Source organism: Perognathus longimembris, chromosome 9 (genome assembly GCF_023159225.1).
Source record: "Perognathus longimembris pacificus isolate PPM17 chromosome 9, ASM2315922v1, whole genome shotgun sequence".
Lineage (NCBI taxonomy): Eukaryota > Metazoa > Chordata > Mammalia > Rodentia > Heteromyidae > Perognathus > Perognathus longimembris.
In genome coordinates this window covers 68,278,702-68,298,735 of record NC_063169.1, presented here as the reverse complement: position 1 = coordinate 68,298,735, position 20,034 = coordinate 68,278,702, and the positions used below count along the sequence as shown (strand labels likewise).

At 57.3% G+C, this 20,034-nt stretch overlaps 1 protein-coding gene across 1 annotated transcript in view; it reads right to left on the bottom strand.

Annotated features, from left to right (window-relative positions):
- Positions 1 to 20,034, bottom strand: part of Igf2r (insulin like growth factor 2 receptor) — an 81,694-nt gene that overhangs the window by 17,958 nt on the left and 43,702 nt on the right. The window contains 21 exon segments of the mRNA XM_048354396.1: positions 1,482 to 1,700; positions 1,937 to 2,193; positions 2,457 to 2,576; positions 3,015 to 3,141; positions 3,803 to 3,993; positions 5,214 to 5,353; positions 6,820 to 6,917; positions 7,171 to 7,301; positions 7,972 to 8,187; positions 8,794 to 8,881; positions 9,179 to 9,354; positions 9,464 to 9,607; positions 10,482 to 10,646; positions 11,870 to 12,065; positions 13,543 to 13,644; positions 13,942 to 14,043; positions 14,457 to 14,636; positions 17,353 to 17,521; positions 17,831 to 17,946; positions 18,888 to 19,065; positions 19,591 to 19,738. Of these exon segments, the coding sequence (XP_048210353.1) occupies positions 1,482 to 1,700; positions 1,937 to 2,193; positions 2,457 to 2,576; positions 3,015 to 3,141; positions 3,803 to 3,993; positions 5,214 to 5,353; positions 6,820 to 6,917; positions 7,171 to 7,301; positions 7,972 to 8,187; positions 8,794 to 8,881; positions 9,179 to 9,354; positions 9,464 to 9,607; positions 10,482 to 10,646; positions 11,870 to 12,065; positions 13,543 to 13,644; positions 13,942 to 14,043; positions 14,457 to 14,636; positions 17,353 to 17,521; positions 17,831 to 17,946; positions 18,888 to 19,065; positions 19,591 to 19,738 (3,263 nt within the window).

Genomic DNA, 20,034 nt, shown 5'->3' with positions numbered 1-20,034 from the left:
GATGAATGTGTGCACGTATATGTGAGTCACTAGGTGTGTTTGTGTATAAGCAAATGAACGGACATGAATATGTGTGCATGAGTATGCGTACTTGTGTGTGAGCGTGCACTCCGCACCCATGCCACACAGTGTCCACTCTTAAAAGGACACTTAAGAGATGTCCTATACCAGCTCGCAATTGCTGGAGCTCAGACAACAGGGAACAAGGACCGCACCCCACAACTGCTGAGATGCACAAGCACGGAAGCACCTCAAGTGCTGGTACCATGTGACTGTAACTCAGGGACGGCTAAAAGCCATCGGCCAAGCCTGCCCCGGCTCATCCCCACAGAGAGGGCGTGCGTTTCACAGGCGTTTTAATCACACACCCATCTTTAAAGGCGGAAACAAAAGCTCTGCCCGTTTGTTCTTGCTACTCGACCTGAGCCTGCCCCTTGCGGAGAATCCGCCGAGCTCCTCACAGGAGCTCTTTCTGGCTGGCTTGCCCGTTGCCAGCCACTACTGGCTGGGAGGAGAACGCACAGACCCCCGCAGGCATCCCCCCCACAGGCCCGGAACACACCGGCCCTGCTGGCCCACCTGGCATCCTTCCCGCTTGAACGGTTCTCCTGTGCACACCAGCTGCACAGCGAGGTGATTCCTGGAGGCCGCGCTTACCAGAGGGGGCCCGCGGACGGGGCCTTGCACACTCACCAGCAGGGGGCCGCTGACGGGACCTTGCACACTCACCAGCAGGGGCCCGCTGACGGGACCTTGCACACTCGCCAGAGGGGGCCCGCGGACGGGGCCTTGCACACTCACCAGCTGGGGAGCTCACTGACAGGATCTTGCACACTCACTAGAGGGGGCCCGCGGACGGGACCTTGCACACTCACTAGAGGGGGCCCACTGACGGGACCTTGCACACTCACCAGCGGGGGCCGCTGACGGGACCTTACACACTCACCAGCGGGGGCCCGCTGATGGGACCTCGCACACACCAGTGGGGGCCCGCTGACGGGATCTCGCACACTCACCAGCGGGCGCCCGCGGATGGGACCTTGCACACTCACCAGCGGGAGCCACTGACGGGACCTTGCACACTCACCAGCGGGGGCCCGCGGACGGGACCTTGCACACTCACCAGAGGGGCACCACTGACGGGACCTTGCACACTCACCAGCGGGGGCCCGCGGACGGGACCTTGCACACTCACCAGAGGGGCACCACTGACGGGACCTTGCACACTCACCAGCGGGAGCCACTGATGGGACCTTGCACACTCACCAGAGGGGCACCACTGACGGGACCTTGCACACTCACCAGCGGGGGCCCGCGGACGGGACCTTGCACACTCACCAGAAGGGCACCACTGACGGGACCTTGCACACTCACCAGCGGGAGCCACTGATGGGACCTTGCACACTCACCAGAGGGGCACCACTGACGGGACCTTGCACACTCACCAGCGGGGGCCCGCGGACGGGACCCTGCACACTCACCAGCGGGGGCCCGCTGACGGGGACCTTGCACACGGCAGCGCCGGCAGGGCAGGGCACTCCGTGCATGGGATTGAGCGGCTGGCAGATGTTGATGTAGAAGTCGGGGTTGGTGTCAGAGGTGTCATCCTCGCTCTCGTCGTAGGCTTCGTAACCACCAGTGCGGTGGATGAGAGGGGACAGGTCAATAATAGAGCTTCCGTTCCTCACGGAACATTCCACCTGTTAAGGAACAAGGACTGCAGTTGAGTCTGCATTTCCTTCCAACAACCGCCGCGGCGCTCAGCCACAAGAAATCGAAGGCTACACAGCGGACGCCCGGGGGAGGACTATGGGGTGCGTCACAAGCCCTCGCTGCACAGCCTCGGGAGTGCTGGCACGAGGCTTCTGGGGCAGAGTCAGTCAGTTGGGTCCGTCGGGGGTGGCGTGCCCTGCCGGCGCGGGGTCTCCATACTCACGACTTGCTCGCAGGCCAGGGGCGTGTGCCAGGAGAAGAAGAGCGTGCACGTCTGCTTGTCCAGGGAGATGAGCATGGGCCTGTTGGTGGGCCCCGCCTCGGGCCTGCACACGAAGCTGATGACGCTCTTGTAGCTCAGGCCCGACTTGGAGGGGCACGGGGACCCGTCCTCGTACACCAGCTGCAAGACCTGATCCACGTAGCTCAGCCTCTTGCTGGCCTTGCCCACGCTGATCCTGGTCTGCCCGAAGCAGGCGCCTGCGCACACGGAGAGCCGGGACAGCACGGTCAGCGCTTCAGCGCCCATTTCCCGAGCGCGCTCCCTGTAGATGCGGAGCCCAGGCGCGCGGCCACGAGGGTCCGCGCGACGTCAGCCGGCGTCACGCGTGGAGCACTCGCTTCCTCGTGCGACCTGGTGCTCCCGGCCGCGGCAGGAGGCGGCGTGGCCCCGGAGCCCAGCAGCCCAGCTGAGGGCCACCCCAGGGATGGCAGTCGAGCCACGCGGACGGACGCGCACTCACCCACTCCGGGAGCACAGTTCTCGTTGTCCCCGCAGACGCTCATGTAGACCAGCCCCTTCTCGCTGTAGGCGGCGGTGACGCCAGCTCTGCCGCTCAAGGAACTCAGGTCGAACAGGTGCCCTGCAAGGAGGCGGGGGGGGGGGGCAGGGTGAGCGCGGGGAGCTGGGGCTCTGGAGGCCCCTGGTCAGCGTGGAGGCGCTGGCTCCCAGCGGCCACGCCTGGCCCTGCTCACCGACGGCACTGTGCTCTCAGCACCCAGCCCGCCTGGACCACGCCTCGCCGCACCCGCTCCCCCGAGACGGCGCCGCGGCCCCTCTGATGCCCGAGCGTCCAGGGACACTTCAGCACTTGAGCCTTTCCGGGCGCCCAGCGAGGGAAGGGACAGCAGGGACCGCTCGGGAGAGCATGGAGCCCAGCGGGACGGAGCCTCCCACCACTGAAGGAGAACGGGCGTCGATGAGCTGGGCCCACCCAGGGAACAGGGCGGATGGGACGGGCACCCACGGAGCGCTCCAGGCCACCCTCTCCCGCGCAGGGCTGCTGCGGCCACACCCCTACCTGTGCTGGGGTTGGTGACCTGGCAGTCATCGTGCACGTTGCTCTTCACGGGACAGGCCGCGGGCGTGGGCCAGGAGAAGGTGTACTCGCAGTCCTGCACTGCGCTCACGAACAGGGGCCTGGAGTTCTGCGACAGAGCAGACAGGGCCTGCATGCCACGCGCCCCCTCCCGCGAGGCCAAGCTCGTTAAACCCCCGCGGGCACGGCCAGGCCGGCGGGGCGTCCCTGCAGGACAGGCTGAGCGGGCAAGGCGGGGCAGGAGGCCGTGCGGCCCAGGCACCCCGTGCATGGTCTCACGCAGGCGGGGCGCGCAAGCGTACTGACAGGAGCCACGGTGACGGTGAGGGAAGGGAGGCTTGCGGGCCACGGGAGACGCCCAGGCGTCAAGTACTGACAAGATCCCTAACGCATCAAGAGAGTGAGCCACTGACATTAACCCCAGCCACCCACCGGACCAGACTGCCGCTCGCCACCGGCCTCACCCGCCTCCTGTCGGCAGTGCCCCCATGCCCTCCTGGGGTCCCCCTCCTCCCACGCCAACACTCGGAACTCTGCCGCATGAACCAGCCCCCGGCTGGGAAGCCAAGTGCCACGTCAAGGACAGTCCCTTCACATGGAGGACATTCCCTTCACGCTCTTTGGGGAACCTGAGACTGACTCGAGGGGACCAATGGATTCTGAGCCCCCATCGCTGGGCCAAGCACCTGGAGCACAGGTCTGCCCTCCCCCACCCCCGGACGCGCTGGCGTCGCTGGCCCTGGGCGGCGTCTGGAAGCAGCGCCACTCACCACCTGGCTCTCGCTGCAGGTGAAGCGGATGGTGGTGGACCTCCTCCGAATCTTGTCTGGACACAAGTCGCCGTCCGTGTACTTCAGAACCATCGCCCCATCGCTCCACTGAGGACCGTCCCCCACCCTGCCGAGGCTCACGGGCTTGGAGCTGTCCAGCAGGCACACGGCCGCCTCCGGGGGGCACCGCTCTGCCACGCAAGACACAACACCGTCAGCTGGAGCGGCTGCGGGGCAGACACCGCTTTTCCTGCAGCGACGGCAGTGGGGCCACGGGCCCTGCGTCCCTCCACGACACCCACCCTGCCTGTCACCTAAGCCAGGGCACCGAGTGGGGCGGAAAGGCCTGGGCCAGGTGAGGTGTGTGGCGCTGGGGTCCGGGACACCATCTGCGTCACTGTGGGGCCTCGGGTCCCCAAGGCCCCAGTGCTGCTGGTGGGCTGCTTTTTGAGGCCTTTTCAACTCTAAAGAAGCTACCCAGAACTGCTAACACCGCAGTCCCCACACATCTGTTCTGCTGGGTCATGCAGGCCGGCGTCACAGCCTGCCCGCAACACCCCGGCAGGAAGTGGGGCGCGGCCGCAACGGCACCATGAACAAAACCACTCTCTTGTTTTTGTTTTGTTTTGTTTTGGCCAGTCCTGGGTCTTGAACTCAAGGTCTGAGCACTGTCCCTGGCTTCTTTTTGCTCAGGACTAGCACTCTGCCACTTAAGCCACAGCGCCCCTTCTGGCTTTTTCTGTATATGTGGTGCTGGGGAATCGAACCCAGGGCTTCATGTATAGGAGGCAAGCACTCTTGCCACTAGGCCATATTCCCAGCCCCAAAACCACTTTCCATGTAAAAGAAGGAGAAAAAAGAAGGGGAAGGAGGAAGGATGAGGAAGGAGAAAGGGGAGGGGTATATGGGAGGAGGAAGAGGGAGGAGATGGGAGGAAGAGGGAAGGAGGAGGAAGGAGGAAGAGGGAGGAAGATGAGGGAGGAGGGGAGGGAAAGGGAGTGGAAGAAGGGAGGAGGGGGAAGTGGAAGAAGGAAGAGGAAGAAGGGGCGGAGCTGTCGGCCATGGGTCCGTGCCACACCCAAAGGACCGAGCTCCGTCCCCAGTGCTCTAGGGCCCTCGTTCCTGCGCACACGCTTGGCTCCACACGCACACCTGGTTCCGATCCTCACCCGGGCCCTGCACACCAGGGTCTCACGCCCGCTCCTGTCTCGCATGCTACCCACTTTCTTCCCAATGCCTCATGTTCAGAGAAAGTTCCCAGAGCGCCATCGGCGCCGACTGCCCCGGACCGCAGCAGGGGCCCGGCCCGGGAGACCTTCCGCCTCCAGCTGCGGCTTCCCGGCCTGGCGAGGCTGCCCCCCCCCCCCCCCCCGAGCACGCGGCACAGGCCGAGCCGCGGCCCATCTCTCACCAGAGCCTCTGGCCTGCGGCGCCAGCGACTTGCACACGTTGATGAGGTAGTGCTCGGTGGCCCCCGTCCTGGTCACGGCCTCCCAGTTGTCACTGTACCTCGCCAGCGGGGACAGGTCGAAGGAGTTGCCGGCCGCGTCCCTGTAGAACGAGGCCACGGCCGGGTCCCGGTCAGCTCCGTGCCACGCTCTCCCCACCCGCAAAGGCTGCAGTGTGGCAGCTCGCTCCTCGTTCCCGGAGTCAAGGCTGACAGGGCCTCGCTCTGCCTCCGGGCAGGAGCACCCGGGGCACAGCTCCAACAAAACTAAGTCCTCCCCAGCCGAGCGTGCAGAGCGCCGTCGGGGTGCAGGCCGGGGAGAAGCGTGCGGCCGGCCCGGCACGCCCAGGAGCACTCCCCGACGCGGACGTTAGGGAACGTGAAGCAACGTGAGCAAGGGGCACCCCACCACCACGGGGCACCCGGCCCGGGGCGAGGACGGTGGGCGGCTGCGGACACCACTTCAACAGATACCGTGGAGCTGACGAGGGCGGTCACGGTGTTTTGTTTAGGGATCTGAGCTATGCGAAACGCAGAAAAAGGCCGAGGGAGAGAACGAGGTGAGGGTTCACCCCACATCACTCTATGTGCTCGGGATTTATTATCAAACTCTCCTCTGACTTACCCAATTCTACCTAGCACAGAAATAGTTTTTAGGAAAAAAAACGCCTCATGTACAAAGAAAACTAAAACTTACTCCTACATTTGTGTGTCCAAAATCAGAAGACAGCCTCAAACAATGTTAGGAAAATGGCTACAAGAATCAAGAGACGTGAGAACAGTTCACGTCCATTACAATGTGTGTTCCATGAAAATGAAATCACGATTTCAAGTTACGTGACCAAATGTACTCAACCGTATTAAAATTATTCACCTACATAAAACACAAATATGTAAGAGGAACGCAGAAGGAATGTGTAGCAATAGTGCACTCGGGTGGAGCGTGGCTCAAGAGCACTCTGCCTAGCAAGCGTGCGGCCCTGAGGCCAAACATCAGTGCCACAGAAGCAGCAGCCCTTCTCCTGAGGAAGCCCTCGGCTCGTTACAGGCGGCACCTCCCAGCTCGGAGCCGCCAGCGAGGCCCCGAGACACAGAACCGAACCCCAGGATCACCAGGTAAGGGACATCGCCACAGGCCTCCTGAGAGGCTCGGAGAGCAGTGTGGAAAGCCACACACTGTTGAGACTTCCACCTATGGCCACCGGAAGAAAGAAATCAAACTCTACAGAGGACGTGAGAGCTGGCGGAGCAGCGCCGTCCTCATGACACTGCTGCACCCATCCTCCACCCCCCGGGTGTCCCTCCGCACCCCCTCCGCCCTGTCAGCGCCAGGACCCCCGACACAAGCAGTGTCTGGAGAAGGGGCAGAGGGCGGGATCGGGGCCCACGCCACCTCCTGTGCCCCCCACGTGTGACACAGAACCAACAGCCACTCTGAGGCTCGCCTCGCCCCGTCCTCATTCCACAGTTGCAGAGAGGGACAGACTGCTCTGGTCCTGCCACACAGGTGGTTAGGGTAAGATCATTCCAAGCTAGTCCCGCCGGCCCAGCGGTCGAGCACACATCTTACTTGAAGGAGCACTCGGTCACGTTGAAGGGCGGGCAGGCATACTGGGTCCGCCACTCAAACAAGTAGGAGCAGTCTGACGTCTCCTTCAGAAACACCGGCTGCAAAGTAAAGATGGACGGACTGAGAAAGCCGCGCCAAGCTTGCCGGGGTTCACGCTTGGAGTCACAGGGATAGAGATGGCTGGACCGGCCATGGCCACTAAAACCTGCCCCAGGGGACTTCCCTCTTCATGCATTTCTAAGTAACGGAACTTAAAACTGAGTTTCCGAGAGAGTCTGGAGAAGAGCCCCGGTGCCACGCCGCGGCGTGGGGCAGATGCGCTCCCGGGGACTCTGCTGCCACGTGCCACACCTTCTGTGTGGTCCGGTCGCAGTAGAAGAAGATGGTGGTGGAGCGCTGGTACACCTGGTGGCACGTGTCGCCCCCCGTGAAGTTCATCTTCAACAGCCCGTTTTCGTAGGTCAGCTTCTGAGTGAAGAGACCTGTTCGAGACACACATGCAGCCAGGGTCAGCTCAGCAAGTCCCGGCGGCTGCGTTGTTACGACACGGCACCCTCAACACCGCAACGCGCGGGACCACCCGCTCCTGACCACAGCTCCCCGCGAGAGAGGGGCAGCCGGGCCTCCTCCAGGCTCTGGGACGCGCGAGGCGGCACTGGCCCCGCCGCTCTGACTGCCAGGCACCACGCAGAGCCCTTCAGCCTCGTCATCCGAAGTTCCCCACGGAAACCCGGCCAGGGGCTGGGATGGCCGAAGGCCTTCTTGCTTTGTGTATTCTCGAGAAAGAGTCCAAGTCGGCCAAGATTCTTAATTCTTCTGCCTCAGCCTCCTCATCCCATCCAGCTGCCCTGCCGGCTTCACGGCCAAACACTGGGCTCAGCCCCAGAAGGCACACCTCACAACGCCCAATGCGAGACACCCAGTCACCAGGGTGTGCCAAAGGTGTCAGAGAGAGGCAGGCTCTTCCAGCCGGAAGCCCTGGGAAGGCTTTCTTCAGCGTGTGTCCCGCTAAGGAATTAGGTGACCTCGGAGACATCACTAACGCTGGCCACTCCTTCCTACTGCAGAGACGAGTCATTTCCCACCCAACAACAGCTCAGCATTTTAATCCTGTTCTTGTTCAACTCAAGCGGAAAAGAAAATCAGGGGTACCTGCCACTTTCTGGAAGCCCTGCGGCCCTCGCTTCTCCTGACAGGAGGAGACCGCCTCGGCCCCGACGCGGCTGGTGCAGACGCTGGAGGACAGCTTCCCACAGACGCGGAAGTAGTAGGTGTACTCGCCGACGCTCACGACCGTGTCGCTGAGGCCCAGGGGCGCCAGGTCATACACGTTGCCGTGCCTTGGGTCTTTCACCTGACAATGATCTCCTTCAAGAGCACAAAGAAAGCCACGGGCAGCTCCGTGACCCACACAGTCATACTTCCAAGCACACCCCATCTTATTTTATTTTGTTCATATACAATATACAAAGTGGAGAAAAGCTAGGTAGGTCAGAGATTAAAGGCCCACTTCAGCAGGCAAACCAAGTCTAACCTTTACAACGCCACGTGACTGTGTTCAAACGTGAAAAACTAAAAATCCATCCATCCGTGTACACAGAAAAAAGGCTCTTGGTAAAATTAGCAAATGTGCTAGAGTAAAAACTCAAGTATAAGAAGCCACCACCCTGGCTGGGTAGAGTGTTTGCCTAGCGTGCATGAAGCCCTGGGTTCGATTCCTCAGCACCACATATATAGGAAAAGGCCAGAAGTGGCGCTGGGGCTCAAGTGGCAGAGTGCTGGTCTTGAGCAAAAAGAAGCCAGGGACAGTGCTCAGGCCCCGAGTCCAAGCCCCAGGACTGACAAAAAAAAAAAAAAAAAAGATGCCCCCCCCATCCAACGGGGTCCATGACCTCCCAGGGGCGCCATTACGGGTTTCCCTGGAGCCCCACTGCACTGCGCGGCGCGCTGCGTCGGAGCACAGCCCAGGCTCACCTTCCTCTCTGACCACAGGACAGGCCTCCACCGTCCTCCAGACAAACACGTACTCGCAGTCGTCCAGGAGCTGGAATGTGGGCGACCCCTGTCGAGAAAACAACAGCCTCAGAGCTTCCCGTCTTCTCACGTTAACAAGCAGTGACACGCACACGGTAACCACAGCTAGCACCCACTCCTCCTTCACCTCCAGGAGCCGCGCACACGGTACTTCTCAACACCTATGCCATGGAGGACAGAGGACATTGGAATCCCACCCCGGCGATGGCCACACACACGAAAACAAAGGCAAGCTCTAAAGCGCGCCGAGGACGCCAAGGTTACAGGAAGACGGGAGAAGAGTCAGCTGCTCGCAGACAGCACCCCCTGCGATTCAGACACGTACCCACGTCTGAGCACACTCGAACGTGATCCTGGTGGAATAGCGCTGGTTCCCACACTTGTCACCATTGACATACAGGATGCTCAGTGACCCGTTGGCGGTGGCCTGCGGGCTGATCTGCACGACGCCCAGATTCCAGCTGTTGTCTTCTGACACCAAGCAAGACCCCACTGCGCTACCTGGAGGAACGGAAGCTTGGGGTGAGGGGAGGGTGGGAGGAGAAGGCTGGCCTTGAGTGGACCACCCTCCAACAACCCCCCATCGTGAGGGACACGCAAGAGCACCCACCATGGCACCCGGGAATGTAAGGGAGAGGGTTGCAGACGCTCAGGTAGAAAGTGCGCTTCTTCCCGTCCACCGATGTGTCCACGGCAGTCCACGGCTTCCTGACTGTGCTCAGGGCGCTCAGGTCGTACTCATTCCCAGCGGGGTCTGGAACACAGAGACGGTGAGAAGCCCGCTACCCCCTCCCCCCCAGGACAGGCTGCTGAGGGGCGGGCGCAGCACCTCACCGCGGCAGAGATGCACACGTCCCTCTCCACCGCCCTCCCCCAACCCCCCCCAGGAGGGGACACGGCCGAGGCTGCAGAGACAGGGCTCCGCTCGCTTCCCAGCCAGGGCCCAGGGAGCAGCCCAGGCGGAGCACTCGGGGACCAGCCAGGCGGAGCACTCGGCTCGCTTCCCGGGCAGCACTCAGGGACCCAGGCGGAGCACTCGGCTCGCTTCCCAGACAGCACTCAGGGACCCAGGCGGAGCACTCGGCTCGCTTCCCGCGCAGCACTCGGGGACCCAGGCGGAGCACTCGGCTCGCTTCCCAGTCAGCACTCGGGGACCCAGGTGGAGCACTCGGCTCGCTTCCCGCGCAGCACTCGGGGACCCAGGCGGAGCACTCGGCTCGCTTCCCGCGCAGCACTCGGAGTGCTCTCTCAGGCCCTTTCCTACTTCTCAGCCATGAAGCCCTGATGTCTGTGCGCCGGCCCCCCCTCGCCCTTTGGTTCTCTGTTCTGAAGCAGCGCCCCCTACTGCAATCTCTAGCCCACAACCATCCATGTTACGTCTATAGCTTCTCAGAGAAACATCACAACCCTAAACATCCTCTAAAAACCGTGATGCCAGGATTGTGTGGCCTAGAAAACACGCAAATACACACAGAGAAGCATGGCACGGTCCCACGTGCACACGTGTACATTCACAACATGTGTGTGTGTAACCGAGATGCACACTTGCCCGCAGAGACGCGTGTGTGCTATACGTACACCTACCCACCCCTCTCCACCGTTTCCTGTCCGCTCCTTCCCAGACTCACCGGTGACCTGGCAATCCACCAGAGAAGGCACGCAGGCCAAGGCAGTTTCGAACTCGAAGTACGTGTGGCGGATGCCGCGGGCGGAGTCGATGTCCTGATGCAGGAACTTGGCGGTTCCCGGGTACAGGTCGTCGTTGCAAATGAAGCGGATGATGAAAGCAGTGCCTGCGGGGCGAGGCAGGGACGGGGCAGGCGAGTCACCCGGCGGCCCACGGGCTCACCGCAGGGAGCACGTCCCCGCCGCCTCGCACCCGGGGCCCACGCCAGCTCACTGCACACAGCGGAGGACGGCCTCGTTCCCACTCACCACACCAAACAGCTGTGAGGGGGAAAGGAAAGGCCCAGCCGGTGCAGAGCCGAGCCGAGCGGGGGCGGAGCAGAGGGGGCAGAGCAGAGGGGGCGGGGGGGGGGGGCGGGGAGCGCGGGTCTCGGGCAGGGCCGGGGTTCTGAACGGCTCTCTGCTGTTGCAGAAACCAGGCGCAGGACAGGTACGCCAGGTGGGCAGAGCGTGGGAGAGGACGTCAGAGCCCCACAGTGGCCGAGGCCCTGTGGGAGGGACGGGGGGGAGGGGACGGCCTCGACGTCGGGTGTGACAGCGCGTCCCCGCGGGGCTCTGTCTGATCTGCCGTTGACGAGTATGACGGCCTGCTACCTTCTGCACTGCTCCGTGAGGAGGGGACGAAGGCGGAAGAGCCAGGGCGAAGCTGCTACGGCGAGCTGGGCGCACAGGGCGGAGGCCACAGGAAGCGGCGCCGCTCTCCCTCAGTGTGCAAACCCCAGGCCCACGCCGGGGTCCTCTTAAACTGCGCACTCCTTATAAACGCAATTTGTCTGTTTTCAATTGTTACTCAGTAGCCACGGTTATGGAATAGACCAGTGTATCTCAAGGAAATACATGCAGGGATTAAAGCAGGGTGACCACTGCCCCGATCACCTCAGACCTAAGTTGTACCTTACCTCCCCTGCAATGTGCACCTTGTTGCTGTCGATTCCTAATGTACTACACATAGAACGCTGTTCCTACATATAGAACACTGTTCCTCCCCCGCTACGGGGATGGCTCAAGTGCTTAGCAATCACTAGTCCCTGATATCACCAAAAATAAAGAAATACAGCAAAACACCACTTATTTCTCAGCCAGCCAGGTGTGGTGGCTCACGGCTGTAATCCCAGCTATTCAGGAAGCAGAGACTGGGAGGACCACAGTTCAAGGCCAGCCCAGGCACTAAAGCTAGCAAGACTCCATTGCAAAGAGAAGTAGCAGAGGACCAGCGTGGAGTAGAAAAAGCCATGCAGGAGCGTGAGGCCCTGAGTTCAAGCCTCGGGACCAGTGCACACACACAAGAATACTGGGGCCTGTTAGCTGCACGTGGCCCCGTTGTACTCACCTCTGTCCATGGGGGCAGACCCTTTGTAGGTGAGCGTTAGGAAGCCCTCAGTGGAGAGCTGGAGGCTTTTCTCAAACCCAACTGGCCTTTCCGGCTTCAGGTTCTTTAGGTCTTCTGTCTGGGTCTCGGCCTCACAGCCAAAGGCTGGCTTTCCCCCAACAGTCCCGCAGACAGGCATGGCGCCGCAGACATTGAACTGGCGGCCAGAGGGCGAGAAGCACACAGGTGCATGTAAGTGCCATGACTTACCGCCGACACAGTAACCTAATGCTACCGCTCAATTAGAACACTCCAAGCCTGGTGAACTCAGTTATAGTTAGCAGAAGAAAGACAAAAATGTAAGCTAGTCCAAACAGCAGCAGTACCCAGAAATTTCCTCTAGATTCAGTACTCCAGCATTTGTGCGTGTTGTGTGCGCGCGTGTGTGCGTGCATCTGTATATCACAAGTGTGTATGACACATTTAGTGCCCACAAGGCCCTAAGTTCCAACCCCAGGACCAGTGCCATGGGATCGGAAACAAGATTCCCGCCCCCCGCCCCCCTTTCCTTCTAAATCTTGCCTGTCCGTTGATGACAGAGCCGGGAGAAGCCGGGGCTACAGCCTGCCATCTTGTGGGCTCTAGACTGCCCAGCCATCTGCACACACTGAAAGGAGGTGTCTCACCCTCAGCCCTAGCAGCCTGGGGGGCCCCCGGGGGGGGAGGGGGTGCTGGGCCTGACAGACAGGGAGGGAGCCGCCTGACTGCTCTTCCAATCAACTGCTTCCACCTTTGCTACGCACTGTCACTCTGCACCATCTATAACCGAGAACTGTGTGCACCAGACAGGACACCTCTCTGGTCTTTTCTAGAATGTCCTCTATAGGTCTTTTTGTGATGATCCTCGATAGCCTCTTCTCTAGAGGTCCCACCTGTGCCTCTCGTGCAGTACTGCGGGCAGCTAAATAATTTTCCTGGGGGGGGGGGTGGGGAGGAGGACCACTGTCTGCCTTCTGCCTGTGAGGTTTGACCTACAGCCCTCCTCTACAATGATTTACTCCAAGATGCTCTCATCGCCAACTTCCTGTACCCTGTACTTGGGTTTTAATTCCACTGTTTAATTCAAGTCAAAATCAAGATGCTTAGGAGTCTTCTCCAGGACTGGCGGTGCCCCGTGGCCCGAGTGGCAGAGCGGAGGCCCGCAGAGCCCCTCTGCACCTGGCTTTCAGTTTCCTCCAGACTCATCTTTAAACCTCAGTCTTCTCAACTTCAGCCTCACAAGTAGCTGGGATCACAGCGGAGTCACCCGCTCTCTGCTCAGGCAGTCTCCCGTTTACAAGGTGATCTAGTCACCGTTTTCTCCTGCAACATCACTTGAAGGGCCTGCTAAATCAGACTGCTGGTCTAGCTCAGAGCTGCTGACCTGTCAAGTCTGGAGTGAACCCAGGAATCTGCATTCCTAACCAGGTCCCTAGTGATGGGCTTCTCCCTTGCTCTGGGGACAGACACAGAGCTGCAGGTCAGGAAGAACTGTACCGGGTGCTACAGCGGCAGAACGATGACGCTGTGGGTCACTGCGAGCCCCTCTGCGTGCCAGGGCCCTTGGTGATTCTCGAGGACAGCTGTCTGCCCACACCACCAGCTACCGTAACTCTGATTCAAACCCAAGTCGAAATTCACTGAATCCCACTCACCACAAAGGTCTTCCCAATGCCCGAGACTACGTATCCTTGGGAATTGTTGAGTGGGTTAAGATTAAACACGAATCCACTGTTGGGGTCCCTGATAGAACACGCCTGTAGGAAACAAAAGCAGGAAGGAAACGCATTCGATCAATTTCCACAGGAGCACAATAAGCACCCGGTGCCTCCAGAAACCTGTTGTGTTCAAGTGGAGCGGTGCTTCCACAGACTTGAAAAGCCGCTATCAGGCTGGGGCACAACAGAAATGCTAGAGCAGCCCAGTCCCCCTTCCTCGTACCACAAGAACCATGAAGTAAGAATCCCCATGCAGGCCCCCATGCCTGGCTGGGAAGGCAGGCGCCGGGGCAGGTGGAGCCGGGCTGGGGTGGAAACTTCAGACAACACCCATACCTGGTCTGTGTCTGTAATCATCTGAATGGGGCAGGCGGCCTCCGTGTTCCACAGGAAACTGACCACACACTCCCAGTTGAACGTGAATATGGGGTGGGTGTTCTGGAAGGTAAGTGCAAGTAAGGTAAGTGCAGAACCACCACCTACGCACTGAAATCCAGTCCAGTGCCAACAGTGGCTGAGATCTACCATCTAACTCAGCCGTGACAACCACACCTCTAGCATCTCCACTTGGGGCTCACCTATCTGGTAATTATTCAAAACACGTGGCCTAAATATAAACCCGGTGAAAACGGGACTGTGTCCAGGATGATTAATAAAAAGTTCTGAACACGGATTCCAGTGATGACTGTAGTAGAACACTGACAATGCGCTTAACGTGCTCCTGATAACCCCAAAATGACTAATTGCTCAATCTGTCCTATCCATTTTGACACAATGACAAACGAAAGTGCCTGGGTCTGCAGTCCCAAACCAGCCCCCCACCCCCGCCCCCGCCCCCCGCGGTGCCTCACCAGGCTTCCTCGGCCACAGACGAGGTGGATGCGGGTGCTGTAGGTGGTCAGCTGCCCGTCGCTGGTGGTGCAGGCCGAGCCGTTCACGTACTCCAGGAGGAGGCTGCCACTCTCCTCCACCACGGGGCCTGTCTTTGCCACTCCCAAGTTACTGATGGACACGGCTTCAGTCAAGGAGCCCTGCAACACAATGCGCCGGGCTTGCCTGCAAACAGCTGACTGCACCCCTGACAAACTATTCCTTACGGCAGCCACGGCCTGTGACGTCACTCCAACCGGAGTCACAGAATCGCGAAACCACTGCTGCTAGGGGACCCATGGGAGTCCCAGGGGAGCCCCAAGGAGCCCTCCTGGTTCACAGATGGACTACACATGGTTCTGACCACAGGAGGTAAAAGAAATTACTCCAAAAAAAAAATCAGCCGGGTGCTGGTGGCTCACACCTGTAATCCTAGCTACTCAGGGGACTGAGACCTGAGGACTGCGGTTCAAAGCCAGCTTAGGCAGAAGTCCATGAGACTCTTATCTCCATTAAACCACCAGAAAACTGGAAATGGCACTGGCTCAAGTGGTAGACCGCTAGCCTTGAGCTGAAGAGCTTGGGGACTGTGCCCTGGCCTAGAGAGTTCAAGAGCAATAACCAACAAAACAAAAAAAATCAAATGTGCCAAGTATTCTTAGGAGAGGAACACAAAGGTCTAATGCTCATGTGCACCTGATTGCATAAAATAATATGTACCAAAATAAACTCCAAGAAATAAAATTTTTTTTTCCTGTTGCTTCTTTTGCTTTCTTTTTGTCTCATTTGTTCATGTGTCTGTCTTTGGGAGGGTAAGGGGGGACACAGAAATCAAGGGACAAAGGGTAAACAAGTGCAACAGCGATACTCACTGGACACCATGTTGAAGACGAACTATACAACTTGTGGGTGGGGATGGGAGGGAAAAACAGAAAGCAAAGGAAGGGGTGACAGTGTCCAAAAAGAAATGTACTGTAGGGCTGGGATTATGGCCTAGTGGCAAGAGTGCTTGCCTCCTATACATGAAAGCTCTCGGTTCGATTCCCCAGCACCACATATACAGAAAATGGCCAGAGGGGGCGCTGTGGCTCAAGTGGCAGAGTGCTAGCCTTGAGCAAGAAGAGGCCAGGGGCAGTGCTCAGGCCCTGAGTCCAAGGCCCAGGACTGGCAAAAAAACAAAACAAAACAAGAAATGTGCTGTAACTGTAACCCTTCTGGCACATCACCTTTATAATGACAATAAACAAATGAAAAAGAAATTTGTTCAAGACCCCCAAATTTAAAATTCCTATGTTTGTTATACAAGTCAGTTATGGGCAGACACTCTTGTCAGTTCCACATTATCACCAGTTGTGCTGAAATTGTAGGATTGCTGAGTTTCCCTGTTAATTTGTAAAAAAAAATCTGTTTGCTCTCTCTCATGGACACACACACACACACACACACACACACACACACACACACAGGAGTTATGGTAAATCTCCCAAGCCAAGAAAGTCACACAACACACTTAATACCATAAAGGTTTAGATACGTGGAATCAAAGGGTGTGTTTGGCAGATGTTGAGTGCCATTGTAGGAAAACGGAATCAAGGATCTGCTCTATTTGAGACAGGGAGCAGCAGGAAGCAAGATCTAGGTTTGATGAGCAGTGCTGAGGCGTGCAGCAGCGAGCCTGTGCAAATCATGTAGCCAGCTTCATGCAGGTGGAGCGATGACTGGTCGGACACACATACAGCGAGTACAGGTAAATCTGAACAATTCAGAATTCTGAGCTTCTCACCCTGAGAGCACTCATGGGTTTTCCTCAACAGCTATCTCCTATCCAGAGACGCACGGGTCATGTAACGTATAGTCTGGTAGAAACGTCCTATGAAGTGATCACTGATGTTTTTTATGGAACACTGAACCACTGCTCCCAAACAAACTATGTAATACATACACAGAGCTTATGCCAATTACAGTCTTAAACCCACGCTAGAAGATTCCTTCTCTATTTTGTACAAGGGAAACGAGGCTGAGAAGTGACTCGCCTGAGACTAGGCCACCAACAGATGCCTGAACTTTGGACTCAGACGCTAACGGGACCCCAGAGTGCCAGAACTTCTTGAAGCACCCACCCTGCCCCATCCATTTCTGTACGAGACAGAACATGATCTGATTCCAGGGCAACCCGGTACGTGCATCCTGACCACTCTGGCTTTTCTTCAACCGCAGAAAATGTGAAGTCACTCTGCATATGCAAGAACAACCACGACAGCCTGCCTGTATGCACGGACGTAGAGTAGGCACTCAATAAGGATGGCTGCACCGTGAGGTCACTGGATGACACAGAGCACATGCACAGACAGACGACACCCGCACTGAGACAGCAATCCACAACCAGAGTGAGCCATTCTCGTGTGTCAAGACAAGTACATTCCTGGCACTCATTTTTACAGAAGCCAACTGCGGAGCACATGTGCACCTTTTAAGAATCACCATGATCGGCACCATAAGGACGTTGGCAAAGTTCTGGCCATCACTGTCATCAGCCAGATGATGAGGTGCACATAGCTCAGCACCCCAGACAGCATTCATACTCAAAGCTAGCTCATCCACAGTACCTCTTCCAACCCAGTCTTCCCTAGGAATCCACAAGAGCTTGGGAAAGCAAACGCTTTTCTACCCCTATGTGCCACATCACTCACAGATAAACCTGGACTGACATAATTAGTGAGAACTTCTGCTTCTTAAAGTGGCTGGCACTGTGGGATTTCCTTACACCCTAAATCTGAACAGATTCCAGTGTGATCAGCGCAGAGGCCCTGCGCTCGGAGGGGTTGGGGTTACGAAGCCGTGTCTCGGGAAGCAAGAAGCGACGCTGAGCAGACTAACCTGGTCGTTTTCATACTTCATCTGGCAAGCCGACGCGTACCGATCGCAGCCCCGCACGGGGTTGAGGGGCCGACACACGTTTATGTAATACTTCCTCCATGTGACGTGTTCCCGCGAGTTGTCCATGGCATACCAGTTCCCACCACGGCTGCCTTCAGACTTCACCAGACTGAAATGCCAAGCAGAGTCTGCCTTTAACCTCTCACACCGGGAACTAGTAGTTACAGAGTTAAACGGAAGGCCGATGGTATTGCCCTTCACGCACCCTCCCACCTTGCACCAAGCCATGGTTTGAAATGATCAAGGTACAGAATAGTTGCTATCACAAAAGCTGCCACACCAGGCCTGTGATTCCTTCTGCGTCCATCTCCCCATCCTAACCCAGCTCTCCCAGCACCAATGCAACCTCCTTCGGCATCAGCCCAACCATGTGCTCACCACAGCACACCAAGGACCAGCACCAGCTGACTCTGCTCACCTAGAGAGATCATACTGCTCCATCGTGGAGGGGTCAGTCACCACACACTCCAGGGGCTCCTCCGGGCAGGCGTAACTGGTATACCAGCGGAAGTTGTAGGTGGAATTGTCCTCTTCCTAACAGTGACAAGGAAGGAACAGGAACAGATGGAGCTAGTTAGTGTAGATCTGGAGCACCCCTCGGAGGCCCCCATGGTGACGTCTTGGTCAGCTCAGCGCTGCGGGGAAGTGGTGGAGCTTGTGGGAGGTGGAGCAGAGGTGAGAGTTCTTCAGTCACTGGGGATGCACGCCAAAGCAAAGTGTGCAAGCCGACCGAGCCCCTTCCCAGCTCTCTGTGGGAGTTCCTGGCTGAGAAGTGAGCAGTTTCCCTCCATCACAGGCTGTCATGGTATACTGCCTCCCCAGAGGCCCCAGACAACAGAGCCAGCCAATCACAGAATGGAATCGCCTCCCCAGAGGCCCCAGACAACAGAGCCAGCCAATCACAGAATGGAATCGCCTCCCCAGAGGCCCCAGACAACAGAGCCAGCCAATCACAGAATGGAACCACCAAGTACTCATTGCCTCAAACCAAAGTATTACAAATAAAATAGTGGCAGAGGGCTAACACAGAGCAGAGAGAAAGGGAAACTGCTCAAAACAAAAAACAACAAGCAAAAAACAAGCAGCATTCAAAAAATAACAAAGATGTCACTTAGATGAGAACTGCTTGAGAGAAGGTTTTCTTTGTCCATTTCCTCTCACTATATTGAAAACAAATTACAATGGAAACGTGGTCTTGATTAGGTGGAAATAAAAGATGATTTTTTTAATGCGTTTATTTTATGCCCACTGTCAACAGGTCTGTGTAATACCACAGAGGTGTGCAGCCCTTTAAATGAACAGTATAACAGTAACAAATGAGCAATGCACATGCACCCTTCAAAACTAAAAGGAGTGAGGCAATCATTTGGCAAAAAAAAAAAAAAAAAAAAATCAGACGAATCATAGCTCTGCTTCTAAAGGCTCTATAACAAGCCTGTCTACCCTCAGATAATACCGTGTTGTCCCATCCCTACCTGATATTCGGGAAAGCCCACTCCAGCATCACGGTCGCAAAGGAAAGTGATGAGCGTGGCTCTCGGTGTATGTTTTTCGTTGTTATAGGGGGTGCCGTCCTTGTAGTTCAACTGGATCATCCCATCGTAGTACGAAAGCTTAGCATTGCTCATCCCCAAGTTCCAAACTTTCCTATCACTGAAATAAACATATAGAGGTCGCTCAGAAAATCCCCAATGAGAAGGTCTCCAAGGGTACATGTGGAGAGAAGAGCCAGGAAGGTGGGGGGTCATGGGGATGCACTCAGTCATGGCCAAGACCTGGAGCTACACCCACAGGGATCCCACAGAAAGATCTTTCACTGCAGGGTAGGAGGGCTTTCTGCACTTGCCACCAGGACCCAAGTCTACGCTGGCTTCAAGAAGAACTCACCTAATTAAACTAATGCTACACAGACTGAACGAATACATAAACTCTCAAGAACTGAAAAGCACAAAAGACAGAAGGGGAGACTCCCCCCCCCCCCCAATCCCACCTCTCTACCTAGCATGTGGCTTGCTTCTTCTCCAGGGGGGTTAGCTCCTGGCATCCTGAAATTTTCTGGCCAGGTCTTTTCAGTGTTAGCCATGAGGTTAGGAGAGGATAGCTCTACCCCTGAATGAAACACATGCTAATGCCAGCACAACACGTGGAAGACCAAACTCACAGTGAGAAGTCACTTGCCTTTTGGCTACCTGGCAGGCCCCGGAGCCTGACTGACACAACTCCACAGACACCGCGCCACAAACATTTATATAGAAGTCATATTTGTCGGTGTCAACTTTGTAGGCACCATTTTTCTTTGTGAGAGGTGACAAATCAAAAGAAAATCCTAAGAATAAAAATAGCACAAGAATATAAGGCCAGTCAAAACACAGTCAATTCCTGGGGCAGGAGTCCACTGACAAGGAAAAAGATGACAATCCCCACACACACACACAATGACTAGCATTTCCCCTGAAGACGAAGTCCACACCACCTGCATTACTGCATTAACCTGCAACCCTACTCCAAGGCCATAACTACAGGTCATATCAACTTCCCATGTGTGTAAGTCAGGTGAGCACTGACCACCAGACTTCTTGTAAAGGCTAAGTAAGTTTCTTGGCTAAGAGCCAGAGCCTTTCA